The 23,431-nt window shown below is 41.7% G+C and overlaps 1 protein-coding gene across 1 annotated transcript in view; it reads left to right on the top strand.

Moving 5' to 3' along the window:
- The window catches only part of SLIT3 (slit guidance ligand 3), a 495,630-nt gene that overhangs the window by 426,067 nt on the left and 46,132 nt on the right, over window positions 1–23,431 (top strand). Inside the window, exons 27-28 of the mRNA XM_058034755.1 lie at window positions 11,942–12,039; window positions 18,042–18,181. Coding sequence (XP_057890738.1) covers window positions 11,942–12,039; window positions 18,042–18,181 — 238 coding nt within the window. The remainder of the gene's footprint in view (window positions 1–11,941; window positions 12,040–18,041; window positions 18,182–23,431) is intronic.

Genomic DNA, 23,431 nt, shown 5'->3' with positions numbered 1-23,431 from the left:
AGGAATTTTTCTCAGCACTGTCCCCGTGCCACAGGTGCTGCCCTGGCTGTACCCCTGGCTCCTGGGGTGCGCTGGCCCTGCCTGTGCTTGGAGCAGGGGTTATTTATTTATTTATTTATTTATTTATTTAAATAAATAATATATAATATTATAATTATAATATATCAATATAATATAAATTGATATAATATAAATTGATATAAATTAATATAATATAATATAATATAATATAATATAATATAATATAATATAATATAATATAATATAATATAATAGTTATATATTATATTATTATATTATATTAATTTATATTAATTTATATTCCATTATATTATATTATATCGTATCATATCATATCATAGTAATTTATATTATATTATATTAATTTATATTATTATATGATTGTATAATATAGTATATATTAATATTATATATATTATATATACTATATATTATATATGCTATATATAATATAGTATATATAATATATCATATATCATATATCATATATCATATATCATATATCATATATCATATATATTCATGATATATGATAATAAATTTATTTGTTTAGATAAATTTGCACTTCACCACAGCGAGCTTTTGCAGCCTTACTCCAATAATCTGTGAGAGCCCTGCAGCAGGGGCAGCCTGGGGAGGACTCAGCCCAGAGCTCAGCGTGGCTGTGGGGTGTTTGCTCCCCTGGGGCTGACACAGACTGTTCCAACAGGCAATGTCTCAGTGATGCTGACTTGGGTGGGGTTGGGTGGCTGTAACCCTGGGCAGGGTTTGGCTTTTGCTGTGCCTGGGTTGTCAGGCTGATCCTGTGTGCAGATGTAGCTCTGTGTTTTTGTTTTGGCTCTGTTAACACACATGGGTCCCCGTTATTGTGGGAAATTCAGGACTCCTGAAGAACTGGCTAATATGATTAAGCAGAAGCTGTTCATTGTTTACGTTACACCCATATTTCTAGATTCTACAAACTACTAAGTACACACTTCTTGATTGGTGCCTTTGTGTTGCTCACTCATTCTCTGCCTGCATTTCTCAGAGTAATGATTGGTTACAGCCCAGGTGTTTCACAGTCCTCTGTTATCCAGTTCTTGCCATCTTGGTATTCTCTTCTTTCTTAATTTAGCACAATTTATCTTTCAATAGTCTTGATGAATTTTTGAGGCTTTGCTAACAAACTTAGAAGCAGGCTGGCTGGTGCACCCTCGTGAATACATTGCAATACCCCATGTGCATCCCTCAGCAGACAAACAAAGGGAGAAGGAATTTAAAGGGACTCTAAGCATCCTCCTCTCTCTGCCCTGGGTCCCTTCTCTCCCAGGATCAGGGGACAGGCACTGCAATGCCAGCTCAATGCCAAGATTTGGTGTAGAAGAAATGAGTGCAGCAAAATGCTGTTTGTGTGAGGTGGTTCTGCCTTGCGCTTTCCTTCTAATAAATTCTCCTGGAGTGTGTGTTAATGTGATCTGGGGTGTTGTTTTTTTTTTTTTGTTTGATTGTTTTAGCCATACTGAAAATGCCTATTAATGAGTGTCAAAGAAGCATTTTCCACTCGTCGTAAAATAAAAGAGAAAGCCTTTAGGGATGAGAGGTAATGGGTGGCCACATAAAATGAGTAGATCTTTATTTATGTGTGGATTTTTAGGGCAAACACCAGTGTAAGCAGTAATTGATTATAATTTCATATAGAGCTCCTAGGGCAGGAAAAAAAAAATGCAGAAATCACAATATTTTCTTCCACGTGCTTATTCTGTAAAATCTACCATGCAGCAGTCAGACTTGTGTTACCTGCTTTTTGCCCTTTCTGTTGTAGTAGGTGTAAAGAAAACAGAGATTTACATGTAGAAGAGCATAAAATGAGAGGCTTAGGGAGGGATTACTGCCCCAGTTGCTGGCTGAAGGCAGGAGCACACCCACCACAGGCCCTGTAAAAACCCACTCATGTACTGTGGCAGGCCCTAATGAGGGCTCTTAGCACTAAAGCCAGCTCTGAAGAAGGATTTTGATTTTTGTTGGGCCAGCAAGAAAGCAGATGTTGAGCAGCTTCAGGCATCCCCTGTGTTTGAGCAGTGCAGGGATGGGGAGCAGCACCCACAGGTGGGCACTGACACCTCCATTCTCTTCTCAGTGTGGATTATTCCCACAGGTGGGCACTGCCACATTAATTCCCTTGTCAGTGTGGATTATTCCCCCTCACTGTGGTTTTACTACTGTTTTCCTGCTCTAGTTCTAAATGAGTGACCAGACTTCCAATCTTTCTTTTCCCAGGGTAAAGGAGAAGTTTTTATTGGCATTTATTCCGAATTTCAGGCTCTGGTTCTTATGTTTGCCTGGTCGTGTTACACTAAATAAAAATCTTTCTTCCTCTGTGGTTTGTCTGCCTTTCAGGTGATTGCTGGTTCCTATAACTCTGCTTAATCAAGTTCTGTTTAACCAGATCTTAATTTTCTGCATCCCACCATTTCTGCATGATTGAAGCAGTTGACGTAGTTGGCCCCAGCTGAAAATCCTTATTGTAAATTTCCTTGTGATTTTCTGTCATCTGTTATCCTTGAGGCTTTCTTGGCTCTGAGTGCACTCCATTAAATGGCTTTTGGGTTTCTTTTGTTGTCCAAGAACATGAGCAGAGATTGTCCTGGGAGGTTGATTGCCTTATTTTCTCCTTTCCTTGGGAGATGATGGAATTGATGAAGTTGCAATAAGCAGGCTAAGATGAAAAGAAGAGTAAAGCCCCTCTTGTTAATAGAAATGATCTAATGCCAGACTCGTTTGGGAATTAGATTGGGATTAGATTAGTGTGTAGGGTGAATGCATAAACACTGCAGGTAAGGTTGTCCCAAAGCTCTCTGCCCCCCCGGTCCCTGTGGGTTCATACTTCTGAGAGCCTCTGAAATAAATACTGTGCTCTTGCCTCACACAGTGGACATGCTTCACTTGTTTAGAAGTCTGTAAAATTCATGTGCATGTTTGATTCTGAAATCACTGAACCTGCCAGTCCAGCCCCCTATCAGATGGATTTCAAAAAGGATTGCTGGTGTCTCTGAGCTGGGAAACCTTGCAGGGGAAGCTTTGCAGATCTTCCACAAGCCAAAGAGATTACACTGACATTTCTGCTGAAATTGTGTGTATTTCAGTGAGAGACCTTTTATCTGTTGCAAACCAAATGCCTGCATCCTTAACAAACAGGGATGTGCCAGCAGAAGGTTCTTCCAAGGGACTGGGACTCTTCCAGCATCCTCAGCTCTATTTATTTCAGAAACCCAGTGAGCTTTTTGGAGAGATTTTTTAATCACATAATCTCTGCCTCATGTTAGGCTTCATTGGGTTTCTGTTTGTAATGTGTGCTCCTCTCCAGGCAGGCTGTTCAGCAGCTTAAGCATTAGGCATAGTTAATCTAAAATACAACAATTATATGTTATTTCTATTTCTTAAATCATATTGACAGTATTTTTGCTATCTATACAAATGTCCAGTCTTTATAACTTTCTCTACAGAGTTCACATTGAAAAAGAGGCCCTGACTTTGGATAGCCTGAAAGGGAAAGTTTTATTGTCACTGCAAAATGTACTTTAAAATAAATAGGCACTTAAGTATTTTGAAGGTACTTAAAACACTGTTCTCATTCATGAATAGAGACTGCATAGGAAATATTCAGTGTTGGATTTGCATCAAATATATTGCGTTGTATATATACAACCCTCAGCAAAATTAACTATTTTCAGCATCCCTAATTTTCTTCTGCATCTCCCAAAATGTTCACACAATGGTCTGGATCAGTCAGTTGTAACCTTGGAAGCTCTAGAGCACCTGTCCCATCCAGTTTGGCACCTCTGGACTCATTTCAGACATGTGCTGTGTGAATTGACTGCTGATGGATTAATGACATATCTCCTGTCATTGATTAAAAGCCTAAAAGACCATTGAAACACAAAGTGCTCATGTAGGGAGAGGTTTGGAAGGGCAATCAGGATTTGCATGGTAATTAATATAATTACAAAATAAACCTCAAATGTCCACTGAGAATTAAATTCCACACCCAAGGGAAAAGAACCAGAGTTTTTAAAAAATATAATATGATGAATCCTTGCACTTTGACTTTGACAGGCATATTCTTGATTACTAGCTGGAGAGGTAATGGAAGGTGTGTTATACCCTGGAGGGTCATAAATCTTTCTGATTGAAATAAAATGAGGCTTAAGAGAGCAGAGTTTGCCTAATTTGCTATAAATTGACAATTGTGATTTATTAACAAGGACAAGGAAGTCACTAAGAAGTGCTGCTGCCATGGCCAATTATTGTTTAATCAGATGCCAGATGAAGCTAGACTGACATAGGACATAACTATATAGTGGCTTTTAAATATTGTCTATATTTTTACTTCTGATAGTAACACTGAGAAAGTTTGCAGAGGGAGCTAAATCAGCTGAGTGTTGGGAGGGGCAGCACAAGAACAACATCAGGGTTCCTTGTTTTCACAACCTGCTTTCTGTGCCATTTAACAAATAGTATTTCTCATGTTTATGAGCAGCAGGCAACTCTGTTGCAGTATGGACGTGTCAGTGCAAGTACACCTGTGTAAAGAGAGATGCTGAACTGAAAAAATAAATTAGATTGTTCTAGGTAAACTCGGATTTCTATTAAAAAACTTCTATTCCAAACTAGAGGTGGATGAAATAAATTGTTTTTTCAGGTTAAATTAATTGGCTTCTGAACAGCAGTCCTCAGAAGGCACATTTTTATTACCCCATTGGGATGGGAGACTGAAGAGAAAGAATTAATCCATCCCCAGTGTGAGTGAGGATTCATCCCCGAGGTGTGGGTCTCTATAGCAAGGTCTGTGCTCAGAAGGAGGAGTCACAAGATTTTTGTGAACAGCAGATGATCAAAATCTCTCAACTTCCACCTGGCAATCTGAAAGCAGTCTGATCCAAAATTGCTGTGATATTTCCCGCGCCTTGCCAAATAATTTGTATATATGCCTGAGCAGATGGATCTAACACAGGCCCTGCCAGCTCTTCTGCTTGTTTGACCTTGCCAATGAGCATCAGATGCAGCTTTTCCAGATTGAGGCTTAGCCACTGTGTCCATGGCCAGAAAGAGCAGAAACAAGGAAAATAGTTTCACCTGGATCTGCTGAAGAGCTTCCCACTCCTGTGTGTGTGGCTAGCAGGGTGTCAGCTGTCTGCATGAATCTCAATATCAGATATCTCTGTCTGAATATCAGTTTCACTGGTAAAGTAACACTCCTTCCCAATGCCGTGCTGTTTAGCCCTTCCTTTAAAAGAATTTAAGTCAATTTTACATTTGGAAGTCAGTTCCATTCTTCACACAGTTTACACCTCTAATTATTTGGTAGCAAATGATATTTGAAACTCACTGGTAAAGTAACACTCCTTCCCAATGCTGTGCTGTTTAGCCTTTCCTTTAAAAGAATTTAAGTCAACTTTACATTTGGAAGTCAGTTCCATTCCTCACACAGTTTACAACATCTCCAATCATTTGGTAGCATTCCCTTACCCAAGCTGTGTTTGCAGGGATCCATCCAAACCTTCATGCTGCAGTTAGCCCCACATGCCCTGCTTGCTTCCATAGCTGCTGTCAGCCTTGCAGTACACGTAAAACTTCTTTTTATGATCCCATTATAGCAAATACTGGGTTTCCCTGCCTTGAAAGGCTCTGAAATATACAACCATGAATAGAACTTGAGAGAATTTTTCCTACCAAACTTGTAACTTAGCGTGTTGGCTGTGAGGCTGAATTTATGGTATCGTGTTTCCTCGGTCAATTATGCAAAATTCTTCTTGTTTCTTCTTTGTATTTATTGCTGCTGAATGTGTTTATTACAGGGAAAACTGCTGAATGCCTCATTCTTTTTTCCCAGCTTAATTTTCTAGTGGAATTGAAGTTTATGTGCTAAAACTTTGTTCATGAGACATCACATTCCCTTCATGCCCTGGAAAATTTCAATTTACCCTCTCATTTTGACTATTTTTGGCAGAGGGATAAAGATTTCAAGTGGTGAAAGAAGTGACTGGTAAAAATGCTATTAGGTCAAAATTAGCATGAGTCTATACCTTATTGGATGGCTGCATGGCACACCTTCAGGAAAACCTGTGATCAAAATTCTCACTTTACTAAGCATGGAAGAAGTAAAGCTCAAAGGAAAAAGCTGCATTCAGAAGTTCAAACTGAATTCTCTTTCTGTGCTGGGTGTCTATGTATTTTGTTTCTTCTGGATTTTTCCCCTCTCCTTACCTCTTGTCCTATCCCATCTCATTTTTTTCACACAAAGCATCAGGAAATTATTGTTGCACACCACTTTTATCCCTTCTCTCTGCTGTTGGACCTTGCAGGTCTGAATTTAAGGGGAAGTCCCACTGGCACATCCAGGTGTAGCAACACTCAGGCGTGTGCATCAGCCTAGATCAGAATAATTCAGAAAATGATAAAATCCTTGCCACACTGTGGGAGCAGAGCACAGCTCAACAAAGTGGCTGCAAGCATCCATTTATTCTCCATTTCCCAGGATGAGGATGTTGAAATGTTAAAGCTGGCAGATACTTGTAGGCTGGAATAACATTCCTGGGGATGCTCATGGAACACAGTGTTCTTCTCAGTTATCATCCTGTGCATTTTCCTTCCAGCCTGTCATGAACTGGAAGATTTACTAGGCCTTTTCCTTTAATGTAATGGTTTCTTATTAACTTCTGACCAGGAAACCCATAAGACAAGTGTTTAAATATTTGTGAGACTGAGACTTGGATGTGGATGCATTTCTCCCACAATTAGGAATGTAAAGGACAGAGTGTGCAACACAGTGTCTTTGTAGATGTAATTTTGTCTGTTTTCCCTAAAAGCTTTAGCTGTATTTAGACCTTGATAATTAAGTTGTTTATGAAAATTTCCTGGTTCTTAATTTAAAGTCTCTATCAACTATATTTGTCTTCATTTAGTATTTTTGCTAAACACATGAATGCCACCATCTGTTCTCCACATACACCATCTAACTAAAATTTATTATGAGCACATTGTATGTTGTTAACAAGTCGAATAAACTTTGGTATTTCTGTTGTAGAGCTCATTTTTCCAGCATGCTGTGAAACAGTGTAGTCATTGAACAGGGCTGTAATTAGCTGCAAAGAGCTCTCCCTGTTCACAAACCAGTGAGGCTGGACAGATTCCTGCCTGTCTGCAGGTGTCTCCCTGCCTGCCTGGGTCGTGTTTCTCCTGCAGTGATGGTTTTGCACACCAGGAGGTTTCCACCTTCTGCCTGTGCTGTGGTGGGGTTTCCACCCCTTATCTGTGCCCTGCTGGTGATAAAACAGGAGAAGGATCACATTGGGATGGACAGAGTTCCAACCTCTGCCACGTGGATGTGAATGAAACTCTTGGTCTACACAGACAATGCTGATTCTTGAAAATTAATTGAAAAAAAATTATTTCAGTGGCTGAATCAGTGTCAAGGCAAGTGAGTGCCTTTTTTACTCTATTATCCCTTGTTCTTCCTGCTGAGGGTTCTTATTAGGTTTTGCTACTTGCTACGGGGTGTTTTATTGATCATGATATAATGTTCCCAGTATTGGATCCTTGTAAAAGCTGGAATTTGGCACAGCAGTGCTGAGGAACAGCTTGTAGATACAGCAATGCCCAGTATGGGTAATTTCAAACAAAAAAAATATTCTTTCTAGGTATGGTGACTAGTTCTGCTCTCATTCACTGAAACATGGAGCTGGAGCAGCCCAGATTAAGTCTGGACCAGCTGAGGTATTTCAGGTTCAAAAGGACAGCTGGACTCTGATATACATCTTGTAATAAGTTGCAGAAATTTCCTGTTTCAATGCCTAAACCTTTCCACTCCTACAGAAAATTAGAGAAAATATATAAAAGTGTTTTGGATCTGATGCCTTCCTATCAGACTAGACAAAAATTTATTGTATCCTAAAAAAGCTCTAGAAGTAAAATATGGCACACACAGGGACCTTCATCCTCTTTCTGTGCATTGCTGAGACAGTCCTATCTTCTTGCCTGTCCTTGAAACAAGTCTGCACCTCTATTTCTGCTTCAGACCTCATTAAAAGGCTCTTTAGTTTTGAAGCAAATAGACAATATTCTCCTTTGTAACAATAGTTATTTCCAAGCAATGTAACTCAAGGAGTATTTCCCAACTCGCAGATAAATTAATTTTAGTGATGCTTGACAGCAATTCCATTTTTCCAGTAAGAAGTCTTACAGTAAATTGAGACTGGAGAATTGCGTTATTCATTTGAAAGATGTTTCTAGAATGTCTTTAGGCTCTTCTGGGTAGTGACAGCCTCATACAGAAATGAAATGGCCTTGCTTTGTGTAGATTTATTAGTACCACTATTTTCTGCAGTTTCTCTCCTCTCAGAGTTCCTTGTTTTCCAAAGTCTTCCTTGTTAGAGAAGTTGTGCTTGTTTTGTGGGCTTGCTATTGATAAAGTCAGCTCTGAGAAGGCCCTCAGAGAAGGATTAAATATTGTTTGCCCATTTATTACAATGAGTAAACTGAGTCAGAAAGTCTCCAATTTTCTTAAAGCCACATAGCAACTCATTGTTGCAATTTCCTTATTCAGCAGCACATTCTGATGGGTTTCCATGCTGCCTGAGGCCCAAAAAGCTAATAATTCAGCCATGTTCAGTACAGAAATGAGAGCAGAATTTGTCATGCAAAACTTCATGTGCCAGTGCAAGAGACTGAAGGGGCCTTGCTCTCATTTTAACATTTATCTCTATTAAATTTTTACAAGAACATTCAAATTAATCTGAGTAATTATAGTGGAAGTGATGGGCCTGTTTTACATGGTGTTCAACTGTGACAAAAACCTTCAGAAAAACAGATGCTTTGCTGCTTGCTCTGCTTGGCTGCCAGGGGTTTATTATTTTAATGATACAGGGGTGAAGAGTTTGCATGAAATAGAAGTAGCTGATGTTAGTGAAGTGCCTATATAACAACCAATTCTCCAGGGACACAGGAAAAGTATAAAAGTGAAGCTTCCAGCTTCACTACAAGAAGGTGATGAACTGTCACCATGATATTTTCTGAAATATCCCTTCCCCAGGATTTCTTCTCCTGGGAAGCTGAGAAGCCTCAGAAAAGAATGAAATCATTAATAATGTGATTGCTTGGAATGAGGTCTGGAAATCGTTTACCAAGAGGTTCATCCTTGATTGGTTCCATGTAAATTGTTTTTAATTAATGACCAATCACCATCAGCTGTGTGAGACTCTGAGGATTCAGGAGCTTTCAGTATCATTCTTGTTTAGCTTTCTGAAGTATCCTTTCTCTTTCTGTAGTATAGTTTTTGTGTATAATTTCTTTGAATAGAATAGGATAGAGTAGAGTAGAGTAGAGTAGAGCAGAGCAGAATACTAAATCAGCCTTCTGAGAACTTGGAATTCAGATTCTCATCTCTCACTTCATCCTGGGGATCTCACAACACCCCAGTGAGCAGCCAGGACTCAGGGCACAGATGGAGGAGGGATGGGCAATGCTAGAGCAGGGTGGATCAGTGTCATCGTTCCACGGTTGCATCCGCAAAGCGCCGCGGGCCGCATGGTGCCAAAATAAAACCTGCAGGAGCTTCCCTCAGCTCCATCCCAATCCTTGCCTGAGACATTTGGGATCTCAGATGGAGGAGGACAGGCTTCTTGGCACACAGGGCACAGATGGAGCAGAGTTTCTGTGCCAGGCCTTGGGCGAGCGCCGTGCGTGCTGCTGGCACTGCTGTGTGGGGATGGACTCACTGCCAGCCACGGTGCCCAGGGCTCTCTGGTGGCCTTTGGAAGTGTTTCTCTCCTGATGCAGCCATGGAGAAGTCTGTCCCTCCTGTATTTGCAGGAATTTTAAAATGCAAAGCTGCGTCTCCTCACTCTGGGGAATGCTGGAGACAGAGCCTCAGGAAATACAGCTTTGTTAACAAAGCTCCTCTGTGGTGTTGGATGAAATTATAATATAAAATGCATAATATATGTATGTATCTACATATTGCTGGAGGCCAACAGTATGAGGCTCAATAAGGTCCAGTGCTGGGGCCTGTCCTTGGGGCACAGCACGCCCTGCAGCTCCAGGCTGGGGGCAGAGGGGCTGGAAAGCTGCCAGGCAGGAAAGAACCAGGAGGAGCTGGTCTCCAGAGGCTGAACATGACCCCATGTGCCCAGGTGGGCTTGTACCAGAAACAGATTGTCTCCCTGTACTCAGCCCTGGTGAGGCCACACCTCGAGTGCTGTGTCCAGCTCTGGCCACCATCACTGCAAGACACTGAGGGGCTGGAGCGTGTCCAGAGAAGGGAATGGAGCTGGGAAAGGGTCTGGACAGTCCCCAGGAGTGGCTGAGGGATCAGGGGTGTCCAGCCTAGAGAAAAGGAGGCTCAGGGGGGACCTGCTCACTCTCCACAAGTCCCTGATGACAGGAGGATGCAGCCAGGTGGGGGCCAGGCAATGGAACAAGAGGAAATGGCCTCAAGCTGTGCCAGGGAAGGTTCAGGTTGGATTATCAGGAAAATCTTCTTCACTGAAATGGTTGCTAGGCATTGGAATGAACTGCCTAAGAAGGGGTTGATGATCCCAGAAACAGCTGGTGTGGCACTTGGTTTCTCTGGTCTGGTTGTCACAGTGAGGATCAGACAAAGTTTGGGTTTGATCCTGTAGGTCTTTTCCAGCCTAGTGATTCTGTGATAATCAGTGTGCCTCACTTCTTCACAAAGACTCCTCTGTTCTTCACATGATGGCCACATGTCCTGCCTGCTGCAGAGTACTGAAGCTTTCAGTGGTATTTGGAGGATTGACCCATAGGACATCTGAGGAAGAGACAAGCACCAGGAGTGGACAGACCACATCAATTGAACCCTTTACTAAAGTTCACACTCATAAGCTGATTTGAGTTTTTTATGCGTTGGTTTGGCTTAAAAATGCACCAATTTCAAGATAAGCACTCTAGAGACAAATTAAGACAAAAAACCAGCTACCTGGACTGAATTATTGTATCTCCCAAGATATTTTTCTCCTCTTGACTAAAGTAATCTACCAACTTTCCATCAGATCAGCTGGCAGAGGTCCACTGCTAGCAGGACCTTCAGCAGGAAGAGCACAATGATCTCTTGAACTTCTTGTGATTGCTCAGATCCTTTGAGTATTGAGGTTTTTGGGTGGCTTCACTCCACCCTACTGTGTCAACAAATGAAAAGCAAAACCAAGCTCTTCAATGTATTTGCCAGTTTTACAAATAGCTTGTACTCATCAGCAGAATATAATGAGGAGAGAAATATGTTTGTGCCTTGAAGGGTCAGTAAAAGGTCAGTAGCAGTGGAGGTGGCTCAGGCTGGTGACATTCAGTCAGAACTGAGGCGTGTTCTAGCGAAATCTTAAAGAATGGAACTGAGTCAGTGATGAACTCTTGGTGTGCTTTGTGCAGAAATTCAAGCTCAGCTCTGAGCACACCAAGGGCCTCTCCCCTATGGTTCTGACCCTGGTAATGAGCAGCCTGTGCTGCTGCAGGGTTTAACTGAGAGCCTGGTGAGTGCTGACTCCACGTGGGCTTGTGCTCACTGTGTGTGGCCTTCTGCTTACCTCTGGTCCTGAGTCATTCTCTTCATTGTAGCTAACATTGAAGTGTGTTGGAGTGATGGTTTTCAGCTGTTTCCTTAAAACACTCCAGTGAAAGAGTTCATTACAGTCTTGAACCTGAAGTGATGCTGAGGTACCCACCAGTCCCATTGGATAAAGCAGCTGCCCTGCCAAATTCTCACTGAAGTAATGAATAAATCTGATCATCAATAAAGAACATTAGGGGATGTTGTGGGTCTGAAGACCACAGACCTCTTGTAAGTGGTGCCGCAAGTAGAGTGAAGGAACAAGAGACACTGATAACTTGAGTCTTACTAACATTGTTTCTTTTGAATTTTCCCAAATAGGGTCGAGACTGCAGTGTGCCCATTAATTCCTGCATTCAGAATCCATGTCAGAATGGAGGGACCTGCCACCTCACAGAGGCAAATAAAGATGGATTCAGGTAGTAGCACAAAGTTCATTTAAAACGAGATGATAAAATTTAATGTGTTTCTGCTTTGCATTAATGAACTGTAATGGCTGCTTTATAGAAACTGCTGCATGTGGCATTTCCATTTGCCATACTAAACTGTTGCTTTGGTTTCCTTGGTGTGACATATCATTTCCTGTGAAACAGGCCTCCTGATTTCCTCATAATGCAATATACATTTAAGAGCTTTTGAGCAGTCTCTATGTTCTGCATTGTGTTATCTGTATCCTAATTTTCCTTGGGGCATTTCAGGCTCACATCTAAGCTGTTTTTGTATTTGTAAAGTGAGCATCTGTTGCTTGACAGCCAGATCCAAAATGTTTTCATACTGAAGAATCTTGCAGACAAACAGGCTTTAAAGAAACAATTAAAAAGCACGGGGAGATTGTCACATCTTAAGCATTGTGCTGCAAGAGAATAACCTCTGCAGCTGGATATTGTGGATTTCAGTTTGCCCATATAACAAAGATGTAGCATAGGTGGGGATGCTCTGAGAGAAGTCCAGAAATTTTAATAAGATAGCTGGGAGATCTGCACTGCTGCAGGCACTACTTCACAGCTAAGAAAATACAAGTCTGAGGCTTTGGTCACTGGTTGTCATTCAAGTTGATAGAAAGTTTCTTTGTAAAAAAGAGCTGCTACAATTTTCATAGATTTGCTCCTCCACATTTGTGCTGTTTCTTGCAAAAGAAGAAGCAGTAAACAGAACAAGTGCCCCAATGCTTCTCTCTGTGCCCACCCTCAATAATTCCCTGATTCCAGAAGCAGATGCAGCACATGGCAGGACAGAGGACACTGCTTCTGGTCACTGATGTACACAGCTTTTTCCAGCTTGTGCCAATGTAAAACTGCACCACATTAGAATATCTGGAATTTGTCACTCAGTACCCATTTTTCGAAAATATAGCTGATACTAAAAATGCAGTAGTAAAACATTTTATAATATCCATAATACTAGAATGAGAGCCTTCCACATGTATTTTGGATTGGGTTTTTCTTTAGCATTTATGTTTTGTTCTGTGGTAGCAGATAAAGAGTTTTGAATGGCCTGAATTGAGAGCTACTTCTGCGTTTCTCTCATGAATTGAATGAATTTTACAATTTCAGAGGCTTTGCCTCAGTTCCAAATAAGCATTGTTTTTGAGATCCTTTATAAAACTGCAGGGGTGGTTTTGTTGCTGAACAACATTCGAGGCTTTATAGGGAAGGATTCTGCTTTTTATAGTTATTTATATAGTTTCAGTTGGTCTAATAAAAGACACATAAAACCATATCTCATCAAAACCCTGCTGCATGAAATTGAATGTTCAGCATATGCACTGCTCCATTTTCTCCTTGTTTTTAATTCAGTCAGTCCATAACCTCTGTGGCTCTGCAGGACTGTGGAGCTTTAGCATGGCTTTGGGAAATGTGGTGTGGAGATGGAACAGAGTGACAAGGAAGATGCAGAAACATTTAAGATTGAACTTGGTTAGTTGGGTTGGGTTTTTTGGTGGGAAATCTCTCCAGTGGATGGCTGCAGTTAGAGTTTTGTAAATTGTGTTCACCAGGATGGGAAAACGCTGCCCTGCATTATGTGCTGTGAGGAAGCGGATGTCAGAAACGTTTTCATGAGAGGCCTCCTTGGATTTTTTTTTGTTGTGTGGCCTGTAAAAGAAATTATATCTTTTGTATATTCTCTTCCCTAGGGAAATATATTCATACACAAGCCCCGCTGCCAAACTTGTCAAATCTTTACTCTTGTAAAAAGGAAACTTAAGCCAAAGTTCTCTCCCTGTGAAATGCCAAGCCGTTTAACTCTCAAGTTTCTGTGGCCTTAGACAAGAAAATTACCATTTGAAATAATGCTAAGGTGGTGATGTTCCCCCCAAAGACAGGAAGCTCTTAGTTATGACTGAGATTCCAGCCCAAGGCCCCCGCTGTGCCTGGTGCCCACAAGGGCTGTCAGCAGCAGGGGCTGAGCACTCAGGTTTGCTGGAATGGCAGATCCTGGTGGGACAGCAAGGGCAGAGGTTCAGCTGCAGTTACCCCCTCCTCTTCTACCCTTGCACTTTTTCAATCCTGAGTCATTTTCATATTCCCCTCCTTCTAGTAGGGGTGACCTCTGTGTTGAGGAATAGATAAGTGACACGGGGTGGCTCAGAGGAGTGGAAATGTGAAGTTCTTCTGTGGTATTTTCTGGGGTCCCCGTTGTTGGAAGGAAAGATGAATCTGACTCCATGTTCTTAGAAGGCTTCTATTCTATTCTATTCTATTCTATTCTATTCTATTCTATTCTATTCTATTCTATTCTATTCTAATAGAATGCTATACTAAAACCATACTAAAGAATAGAGAATGGATACTTACAGAAGGCTAAAAGATGATAATGAAAAACTCCTGACTCATTCCAGATTCCCGACACAGCCTGACCGTGATTGGAAGTTAAAACAATTCCCATGAAACCAATCAAACAGCCACCTGTTGGATAAACAATCTCCAAACCCCATTCCAAAGCAGCAAAATACAGGAGAAGCAAATGAGATAATTATTGTTTTCCTTTTTCTCTGAGGCTTCTCAGCTTCCCAAGAGGAGAATCCTGGGCAAGGGGATTTTTCAGAAAATATGATGGTGACATTCTTCCTCCCTTTGAATTGCTGATTCTAATCTAATCTGTGCCTGCCAGGTTGTCCAAAAGATCACTTATAAAGGCTAATGAGAGAAATGGCCAGTGAGACATGTCCTGGTGGTTCAGCACATGTGGAGGGGAGGCTTTGGCAGGAGCAGAGCTGTCACAGGCAGCAGCTGATCCCTGCTAACCTGCGGTGCTGGGACACAAAGACTCTGGGTTATTTTAACTTTTCTCCATATAAAAACCCCCTCCGGTTCCCAGATCGCTTTTTTTAGCATTTTCCACAAACTGTAAGTGCCCTCATAAATGTAAAATCCTGGAACTGATTAACTGCCTAGTGTTAATTCTGCCTAGTTCAAGGAAAAACATTGCACTTCCAGACTTTCAGGCTACTCCATTGGGATCTAGACATAAAAGGCATCTTTACCATGTAATATTCCTGAAAGAATTTACTATATCTATTTAAAAGCTTTTTTGAAACTTGACACACTGTATGGCTATCTATTTTAAACAAACAGATGCTACATTTTTTCATTATAGTTTATTTTAAAAATCTAGTACAGTAAACTTTAAAAATTGCCAGCTTGAAAAAAAAACTTACAAAATGCTTTGGATCCAAAAGTTTACCCCAAAGTGTTGCCTTGAAACTTCATGGGGATAATGGGATGTTATGTAATTCTTAATAGGAAAACACAACACAAATCCCTGAACAGGAGGAATAGGGAATTTGGACTTTTATTAAAACACTGTTGTTTCCTGCATGGCTCCATTGTTTCCAGCATCCACAAGAAATGCTGTCTCACACTGCTTCACTACTGAGTCACTGCAAAGTTCTCATCATTGTCTCTGGAATTCATTTTCTCCCTCGGTCAGCTGGAACCCAAGTTTGATGACCTTCCAGTCACTCAGCAGACTTCCTTTTTCTTCTAAGCTTTTTCTGGGATAGTACATACAAACAGTCCCAAGCTGCAATTCTTTCAACATGTGGTTCAATCCAGGTCCCAAGCTGTATGTTTTATCTTTTCATTTCAGGCCTCATATCTGGGACATTTGAAAGCAAATCAAAATAAAGAATTGTACGTAAGCAATAATGTAAAGACTCCCTATACTACATAAGGACCAGTAGCCAAATGCCATCAATTATTCTGACATTTCCCTGAGTATGGAATGTGTCCTAATACTGAGCAATTTATGTTAACAATCCCAAATGAATTGTTACTAATGGTATCTCCACTGTGAACCATTACTGTGATAGTGTTTAATAATGTCATTTTTAATTGCACACACCCAAGCTGTCCCAATCCTTTTGTGAAAGGAAAATGGTGTTATGTTCACATAAAAAATCACCAGCACAAAGCCACTCTTGTTGCTTTTCTTTAAATGGAGACAAAAAATTCTGTTCCCAAACTGAGACTTTGTCTTCCAAATTGCAGCCTGAAGCAGATTTGTATGAGCGAGTTATAAACCCCTGAAAATGGGGTTTTGTAATCAAAAATCAAGACATGACGAATGTATCACTATATTTAATTAGATATCTTTAACCCCCTCCCTGACTCTTGCATTGCCACAGAAGATGGTGTGCCAGCTCTTCTTTCTGCCTCCTGTAATCCTCTGGCTCTGGGTCAGCAAGAGGACATGTTTTATTAGCAATAATGAGCTTGAGACAGGAAAAGAAAATTCCTTATTGATTTATTGTGCCCTAAATTGGATTTATTGGAGCAGCTTGGTTTTGGTTATTCATGGTGAAGGTTTTCTAACCCTCATGACCTGTGGATGGTCCCTGCAGAATGAAGATGACTTCTGAATGTGACCAGTGTCCCTCTTCTGGACCCATCTGAGAGATCTTCCTGTTGTGGTGGCTCAAGACACATTTCCTTCCCATTTTGTCTCCTCTTTATGACTCCTTTCTGAGATTGCACATTATGAGGAATCTGATCCAGCCTGGGACTCCTGAGGTGGATGCAGAGCTTTGAGCCATCCCTCCCTTGGGACTCTCTGCACTCTGCTCAGGGTGTGGCACACAGCAGGAAGGGAAGGGAAAATCCTGCAGCTCTTCATGGATTCTGAAGAGCTCCTTTTCCCCCAGGGCTTTCCCCATCTCCTGCATAAAGCAGGGTAACCACCTCAGGTCCTCTTTGTCTGTCAGAGCTGGAAACAGCACCCTGCAGCAATGTCTGCCTTGGAAATCCTCCTGGATTCCAAAAGCAGTGCATGGCAATTAGTGTGACTGCTGCAGTGCTTTCTGGTTTTCATCCTCATCAATCAGGAGTGCTTTTTATTTGCTCAGTTTCTTTTCTGCCACCAGAGCCTGCATAAGAAAGGAAATGAACAGCAGAGGGAATGTGTAGTTTGGACTGGGACTGCAAACAGCCCTTTCTGTGACTACTGAACAGCAATGCTGGCACTTCAAAACTGACATTTCAAATATCATTGCTGGCTTCTCAGAAACCCCTGATATTACTGGAGCACTTAACTCCTGTTTCTGGACTCTCTTTTAGGAAACTCTGCCCTCCACCTCTTCATCACTTACAGATAGTTTAAAATATAAAGGTTCTGTTTGTAACTGTAGCTTCTAGATGTAGAGAGGAAATGGAGATTGAAAAAAAGAAAAATCAAGCCATTCTTCAGCCATTTAGTTTTCTATCTTCCCCCTAGGGACCATACATCACACTCCTGTGAGATAAAATGTGTAGTGCGATTATTCTTCACTGGTGTCCATATCCTCACAGGGCCATTACTGGCTGTGCCATGCTCTGTGTTTTAGCTGAATTATCTGGGCATCATCAGCTCTTCTCCAAATAGATGTGGAGGGAGCTGAAATCTTACAGCACTTATAAAAGCAATCATCCCCAAACATTTCTTGTTTGGACAAGTGACAAAGCAGTAGCGAGTAGAAAATTCTCATGTCTGTAAACTCAACTCAAGCTGCTGTTCTTTGAGGAGACTGAGGTATCTGAGAGCTGCCAAGATGTCTTGGGACTGGGCAGCCCTCAGCAGGCAGATGTCCACATTGTCACAAAAACATCAACAAGGATTTGAATATTGTGATGAATGTTTGCTCTCCTGCCCTGGAGTTGCTCGCTTCGGCTAAGGGCCAGAGTTCCCAATAAAGCAGCAAAGGGAGCATGGCAGAGGCTGGCTCCTGAGGATGAGTTTTGTCTCCTGTAAATAATTACATGACCCCAGGAACCATCAGACTGCATCTTTCACCAAACCCTTGGGGTTAAATTGCTCTGTGCCTCGCAGCAGCAGTGAATTTGGCTCCAACCAACTTTTATATGTTTTAATTTCAGTTCTATACCTCAAACCTCCTGTCCCTTTAGATCCATGCTAACTTTTTTTTTTTGTTTTTCTTTCTCCAAAGCTGCTCTTGTCCTCTTGGGTATGAGGGGGAGAGGTGTGAAATAAACCCAGATGACTGTGAAGATAATGATTGTGAGAATAACTCTACATGTGTGGATGGGATCAACAACTATGTGTGTCTCTGCCCTCCCAATTACACAGGTAAGAAAGGAATCCATGAGGAGTGCCTGAAGGGAAGGGTCCAAACTAAATAATGTTTACTTAGTGCGTGAGCATATGATTAATTGAAAATCTAGTCCCCTTCTAAATAATCTGAATCTCTTCCTGGCAAAATGTTAATTTTACTAATATTGCAATATATGTGCTCACAAACATGGCCACTTTTCTGAGTCAAAATACCGATGCCTCATTGTAAAATACATTGAAATATAGTATTTAAGGGATCAGAGAAGTGTCTACTTCAGTGTGCACATTCTCAGTACTGAGCCTGACATACACCTGTCCTGAACCTTGGAAAACCTTGGCTTAGGGGGGGTTGGCTTTCACCTGATGTCTCAGGGCTCTGCATGTGTTAAATACAGTGAGCCTGCTGAATTCCTGATCTCCATTTCATAGGTGGGTGGGGAAAGGCTCTGTAAGAAGCTGAAGGCTCTGGTGTTGTCCTCAGTGTGAGCCAGGTCAGGGAGCACGGGCAGCTGCTGGGTCCATGGTCACAGGGCTTGGGGATGGGAGTCAGAAATGGGATGAAGTGGAGTCAGATGGAGTCAGAAATGTCTTGCATTGCAGATAAATTCCCTCCTAAACCTTCTGCAAGAGTGTCTGGGTTTGTAAAGCCAGATGCCTGTTAAGGAAGGCAGGAGCCTCCCTTGAAATGGAATATGTAAACCCCCTCCCTCTGAATTGGTATAATTTTGAATTTAAGGGGCTCTCAGGCAAAGATATGGGAATAGGAATGACAGTTCTTTACTAGGAAAGCTAAAAATACAGATGTAATAGTACAAACAACAAAAAAAGTACTTCCAGAGTGAGAGCAGTCCCTGCCCCCCTGTGTGTCAGGGGGTGTCCCAGCCCCATCCCAGGGGGGCTCAGCCCTCCTGCAGTGCCAGCTGTGGCTCTGCTGCAGCAGGGATCCTGCACAAGGGGGGAGTTTTCCTCTGCAGCTCCAGGGCTGCTGCAGATGGGCCTGGGCTCCCTCTGGCCATGCAGGGCAGCAGAAAGCTGCTCCTCTGGCAGTGCAGGGGGCAAAGGCTGCTGTGCTGTGCCAGGCTCAGATTGGATCCAGGCAGGAATGCTTGGCTCCTCCCCTGGGCGGAGCATCTGCCCATGGGATGCTGGGATTGGATCAGCCCTGCAGGGACACTCAGTGGCCATGGACAGAAGATAATTAATAATTAATGGCCCATTAACAAAGAGATCTCCTGGAGGGAGGATTGGCTGTGGGAGAGATAAAGAAAACTGCCCCAAGAACAGGAGATAACTGCTCCACAGATAGGAACAGGATACACACCCCCATTTCCAGCCTAAGACCAAGAGCAGAGACTCTCCTGAGTGGAATCTAAAAATGGTTTTGCTCAAGGCCTTCTGGAGCATTCCATGGACTCATTGACACAGCCCAGCCCTCCTGGCTCAGCATGGAGGGTGAGGAAACACCTGCAGGAGTTCCTGCTCCAGCCTTTGAAATGGGGTTATTGCCTCCTGAGCATGGAGAAGCAATGAAGGGCTTCTTGTATGCTGGAATATATTACATGTCAGGGGATTTAATGAGGATCAAGCTTGAGTGGCTGAGTAAGGCAGGAGGAAAGCTTCTAGAATTTCCAAACTCTTAAAATACTTTTGTGGCTGATACAAAGGAGGCCCATGGTAAATCTTCAGCTGAGAAAAGCCTTATGACTCAAATGTACATTTATTGGGTCTCTAAAATGATATTTCTGCCAAAACCTAAAAAAAAAAAATCTGCTTAGCAGAGTAAAGAGTTTTGCTTGTAGGATGTTGAGCCCATTGTGCTTACTTGTGCACTATTTATGTCAGCTACTCTTGGGTGGTTTCTAACAGAGCTCAATGCAAGGAGGCAGAGTCTTTACATTTACAACAGGAAATGGATTTGACCAGCCAAGAAAAGACATGTCCAGTAAGGAACTGAATCCAGCAAATATGCAAATTCACTTTTCTTTCCACAGGATTATTGCAGAATCTTTTTTTTTTTTTTTTTCCCAGACAATAAAGGTAGGAAAGAACTAGATTGGGATTTCTTCTCAAATGGCCATCTGGATAATGGCTAGGGAACTTGTGTGATACTTTAGGAAAATTTTTACTCGACTTCCAGTAGGTTTTGTTTTGTTGATTTTTGGCTTTTTTTTGTTTGTTTTTTTGGGTTTTTTGGGGTTTTTTTTTTTGGTTTTTTTTTTTTTTTTTTGTGTGTGTGTGTGTGGTTTTTTTTAATCTGAATGTTTGCTGTGCTGTGCCTCTGCTGATTAGCAGGAGTTTGTCAAATACCAGAGCTCGCTGTTGCCACGTGGGTAATATAAAACCACAGAAAATGTGCTATCATAGTGCAGGCAATAAGAAAATAAGGAAATACTTCCAGAAAATACAATATGAATCATAGGTGAAAAAGGTTGCAAAAATAAGGGTGTTGCTTATATTAGAATAGCTCATGTTGCTTAAAATAGGAAGAGTTTGGTGAACTGTGATACCAGAACTGTCTTAACCTGCTTTACCTCCATTTTGGAGAGGGATATTTCATCAAACCTGACCAGTCGCTGGCAGGACTGAATGTCAGCTGGCTGGGCTGAAATGTCCCTCAGAGCTGCCCCTGGCCTCAGAGCAGGACAAGGAGCAGCATGGAATGGCTGGGAGAGATGAAGCCATCAACCAAACAAAAGTACCCACAAGCAAAGCCAACCTGAGCAATGGTTTTGGGGGTCCTTATCAGTTGAATCCAAACAAGAAATGGGGAATCATGTGAAACGCTCAACTGGCTGAACAAAAGTGGAGGAAATGCCATGGAAGCGCAGAGGGAAACCATGACAGCACGCCTGGGAATGGTTTGTGTGTCTGACCTGAAAGAGAAGGAGCTGCAACCAGAGAGTTTGACTGAAGTCTGCTGGACATCCAGGGTGTCTCTAGGTATATTCTCTTTAGATGAACCTTTTTTGTACTGAAGGAATATCAGTATCTATTAAAAACAACCAAAAAAAGCTAGGTGCAGATGAGTTCAGTATTGCACAGAGTGTGAAGGCCAAGAGTTCAGAGACAAAGCCGTTCACTCCAGGGGTCAGGAGTGCTTATTCCTGTGCCCAGAACTGTGTTTTGAGGTACCTGCCTCTCTCTGGTGCTAGATGTTGAGTTACCAAACTCTGTGTGCTCCAGCTTTGCCAGGTGTATGGATTTGATCTCTTTATTTGAGAAGAGAAAGGCAGAGGTGTACAGTCCAGGGAAGGAGTTTTCCTGTGAGGTAATCTGGGGGACAATGAGCTCTCAATGGGCACAAACATCCACAACCAGGCTGTATCTAGCAGGACAGAAAATGTAGGTGATATCTCTTTATGCTGTACCCAAATATTCTCCTTAGTTCTGTTGTTAACAAGTGGTAGACAGACAGAGTGAGCTCATCAACACTTGTATGAAAAACAGAAATTTCTTTGACAGGTTGACTGGCTGGATTTTGTGGCTGGACAAATCCATACCATCCATTTTATCAGTGTGATTATGCAAGAGTTGTGGGTTCTATGTACAAATGGGATTTCTCAGCTGTAGTTAACCCCCATGTTCAGTCAGAGGGTCTGTCTGGCACTGGAGCCTGGGATGTTTGCAGTAACCTGAGCTCAGAGGTGCCCAGCTCAGTTATTCAGATTCCTGCTTTCCTCCCCTGCCAAGCAGGGAGCCTGGATCCCTCATCACCCCTGTGCTCTTGGATACCAAAGTGCTGGTAACACTGCAGTGATATTTCAGTAAATTCTGCATTTACAGAACAAATGTATGCTGTAATGCAAAAAAAACCCACCAGTCTGAATGCAGGGAAGAAGATCCAAGAGTGTGTCTGTGTGTTGTTCTGTAAGAAACAGTTAGGGTCCCCCTTGGCTTAGTTGAGTAATGGTTAAATCATGATAGTAAATCTTATGTTCCTAAATGAAATACAAATTAAAAATGAATGTGTTGAAATTTTTGACTATTGACAGAGTCACAGTATCCAGGCTTTGGTTTTTTCCATACCTTAGTGTGTTCCTGCTCTATCTGCTGTCTGCCTGGTTTTACTGGTTATAGCCTTTTTAGGGAACAATATCCCAAATTATGATGCATTAATTTTGCATTCATTGGTTGGAAAAATGAAGGCCAAAAATCTTTCTTCAATTAATAAGATTTTGCAGTGTTTTCTTTTAAAATTCTTTGACAGTCTTTCCCCAGACTCAGAGCAGATGAAAAATGGCCAATTTGTTAAGTGACTGCTGAGGAAGGAATTTCCCACACTCCAGCCCCATTTCACTTTCATTTAAAAAAAGAAAAAAAACCACACCAAAAAGCAGCCCACGCTCACACAATAACCTCCTTCCTAGTTCTTTTCCATCTATTAACTTTAAAACAATGTGGAATTACAAATGGATTCCATGAAGTACTAAATGCAAGTTAAAAAAGACTGAGAGGAGGGAGAGAGCGGAATGCCATAAAAAAGCTTCAAACCTGTACCCACCATCACCAGGTTTCCCCACCATTCTTAAAATCAATATTTTCAATATTTGTTGCCTGTATTTAAATAACCAAACCAGTCCTCATGCTGTGTAGCAGATCCTGATGGCTTTAATTGTCAGCTGATGTCTTATTTTTCCTCTGCCCCACTGGTTATTTTAATCCTGAAGCTGAATTATAAACATGTAATTCCTCCAGGACAATCACGTACCCAAATCCAGCCAACTCTGAGGAGTGTGGGGCTGCTTTACAACCTGCTGGGACTTTTGGTGGTTTACAGCTCCTCCTTGCAGTTTTGTAGGCTCTCCTTCCCTTCAGAAAGAAACATTGAAAGAGCAGGTTAGGCATTAGATCAGTCACCTGGTTCTTGCCCTTCTTTCTTGCCCTTCTTGTGTTTTCCTAATCTCTGCTTTTTTGGCTGTAGCACGGCCTGTCCCCAGCCATTGATACAAACATTGTGTTTTCCCTTCAGCTTTGTGGTGTGGGAATGTGGGGCAAAATTCAGAGTTTTCCTGTGACCGTGTTCACAGGGGTCTGAGGATGAGGGAAGAGACGAGGATCTGACTCCATGTTTCAGAAGGCTTTTATTATTTTATTATATATGTTACATTAAAACTGTACTAAAATAATAGAAGAAAGGATTTCATCAGAAGGCTGGCTAAAAATAGAAAAGAAGGAATGATAACAAAGGTTTGTGGCTCAGACACAGAGTCCGAGCCAGCTGACTGTGATTGCCATTAATTACAAACAACCACATGAGACCAATCC

Source organism: Melospiza georgiana, chromosome 15 (genome assembly GCF_028018845.1).
Source record: "Melospiza georgiana isolate bMelGeo1 chromosome 15, bMelGeo1.pri, whole genome shotgun sequence".
Taxonomy (NCBI): domain Eukaryota; kingdom Metazoa; phylum Chordata; class Aves; order Passeriformes; family Passerellidae; genus Melospiza; species Melospiza georgiana.
Note: the sequence above shows the minus strand (reverse complement) of the source record. Positions and strands in the feature narration are given on the sequence as shown.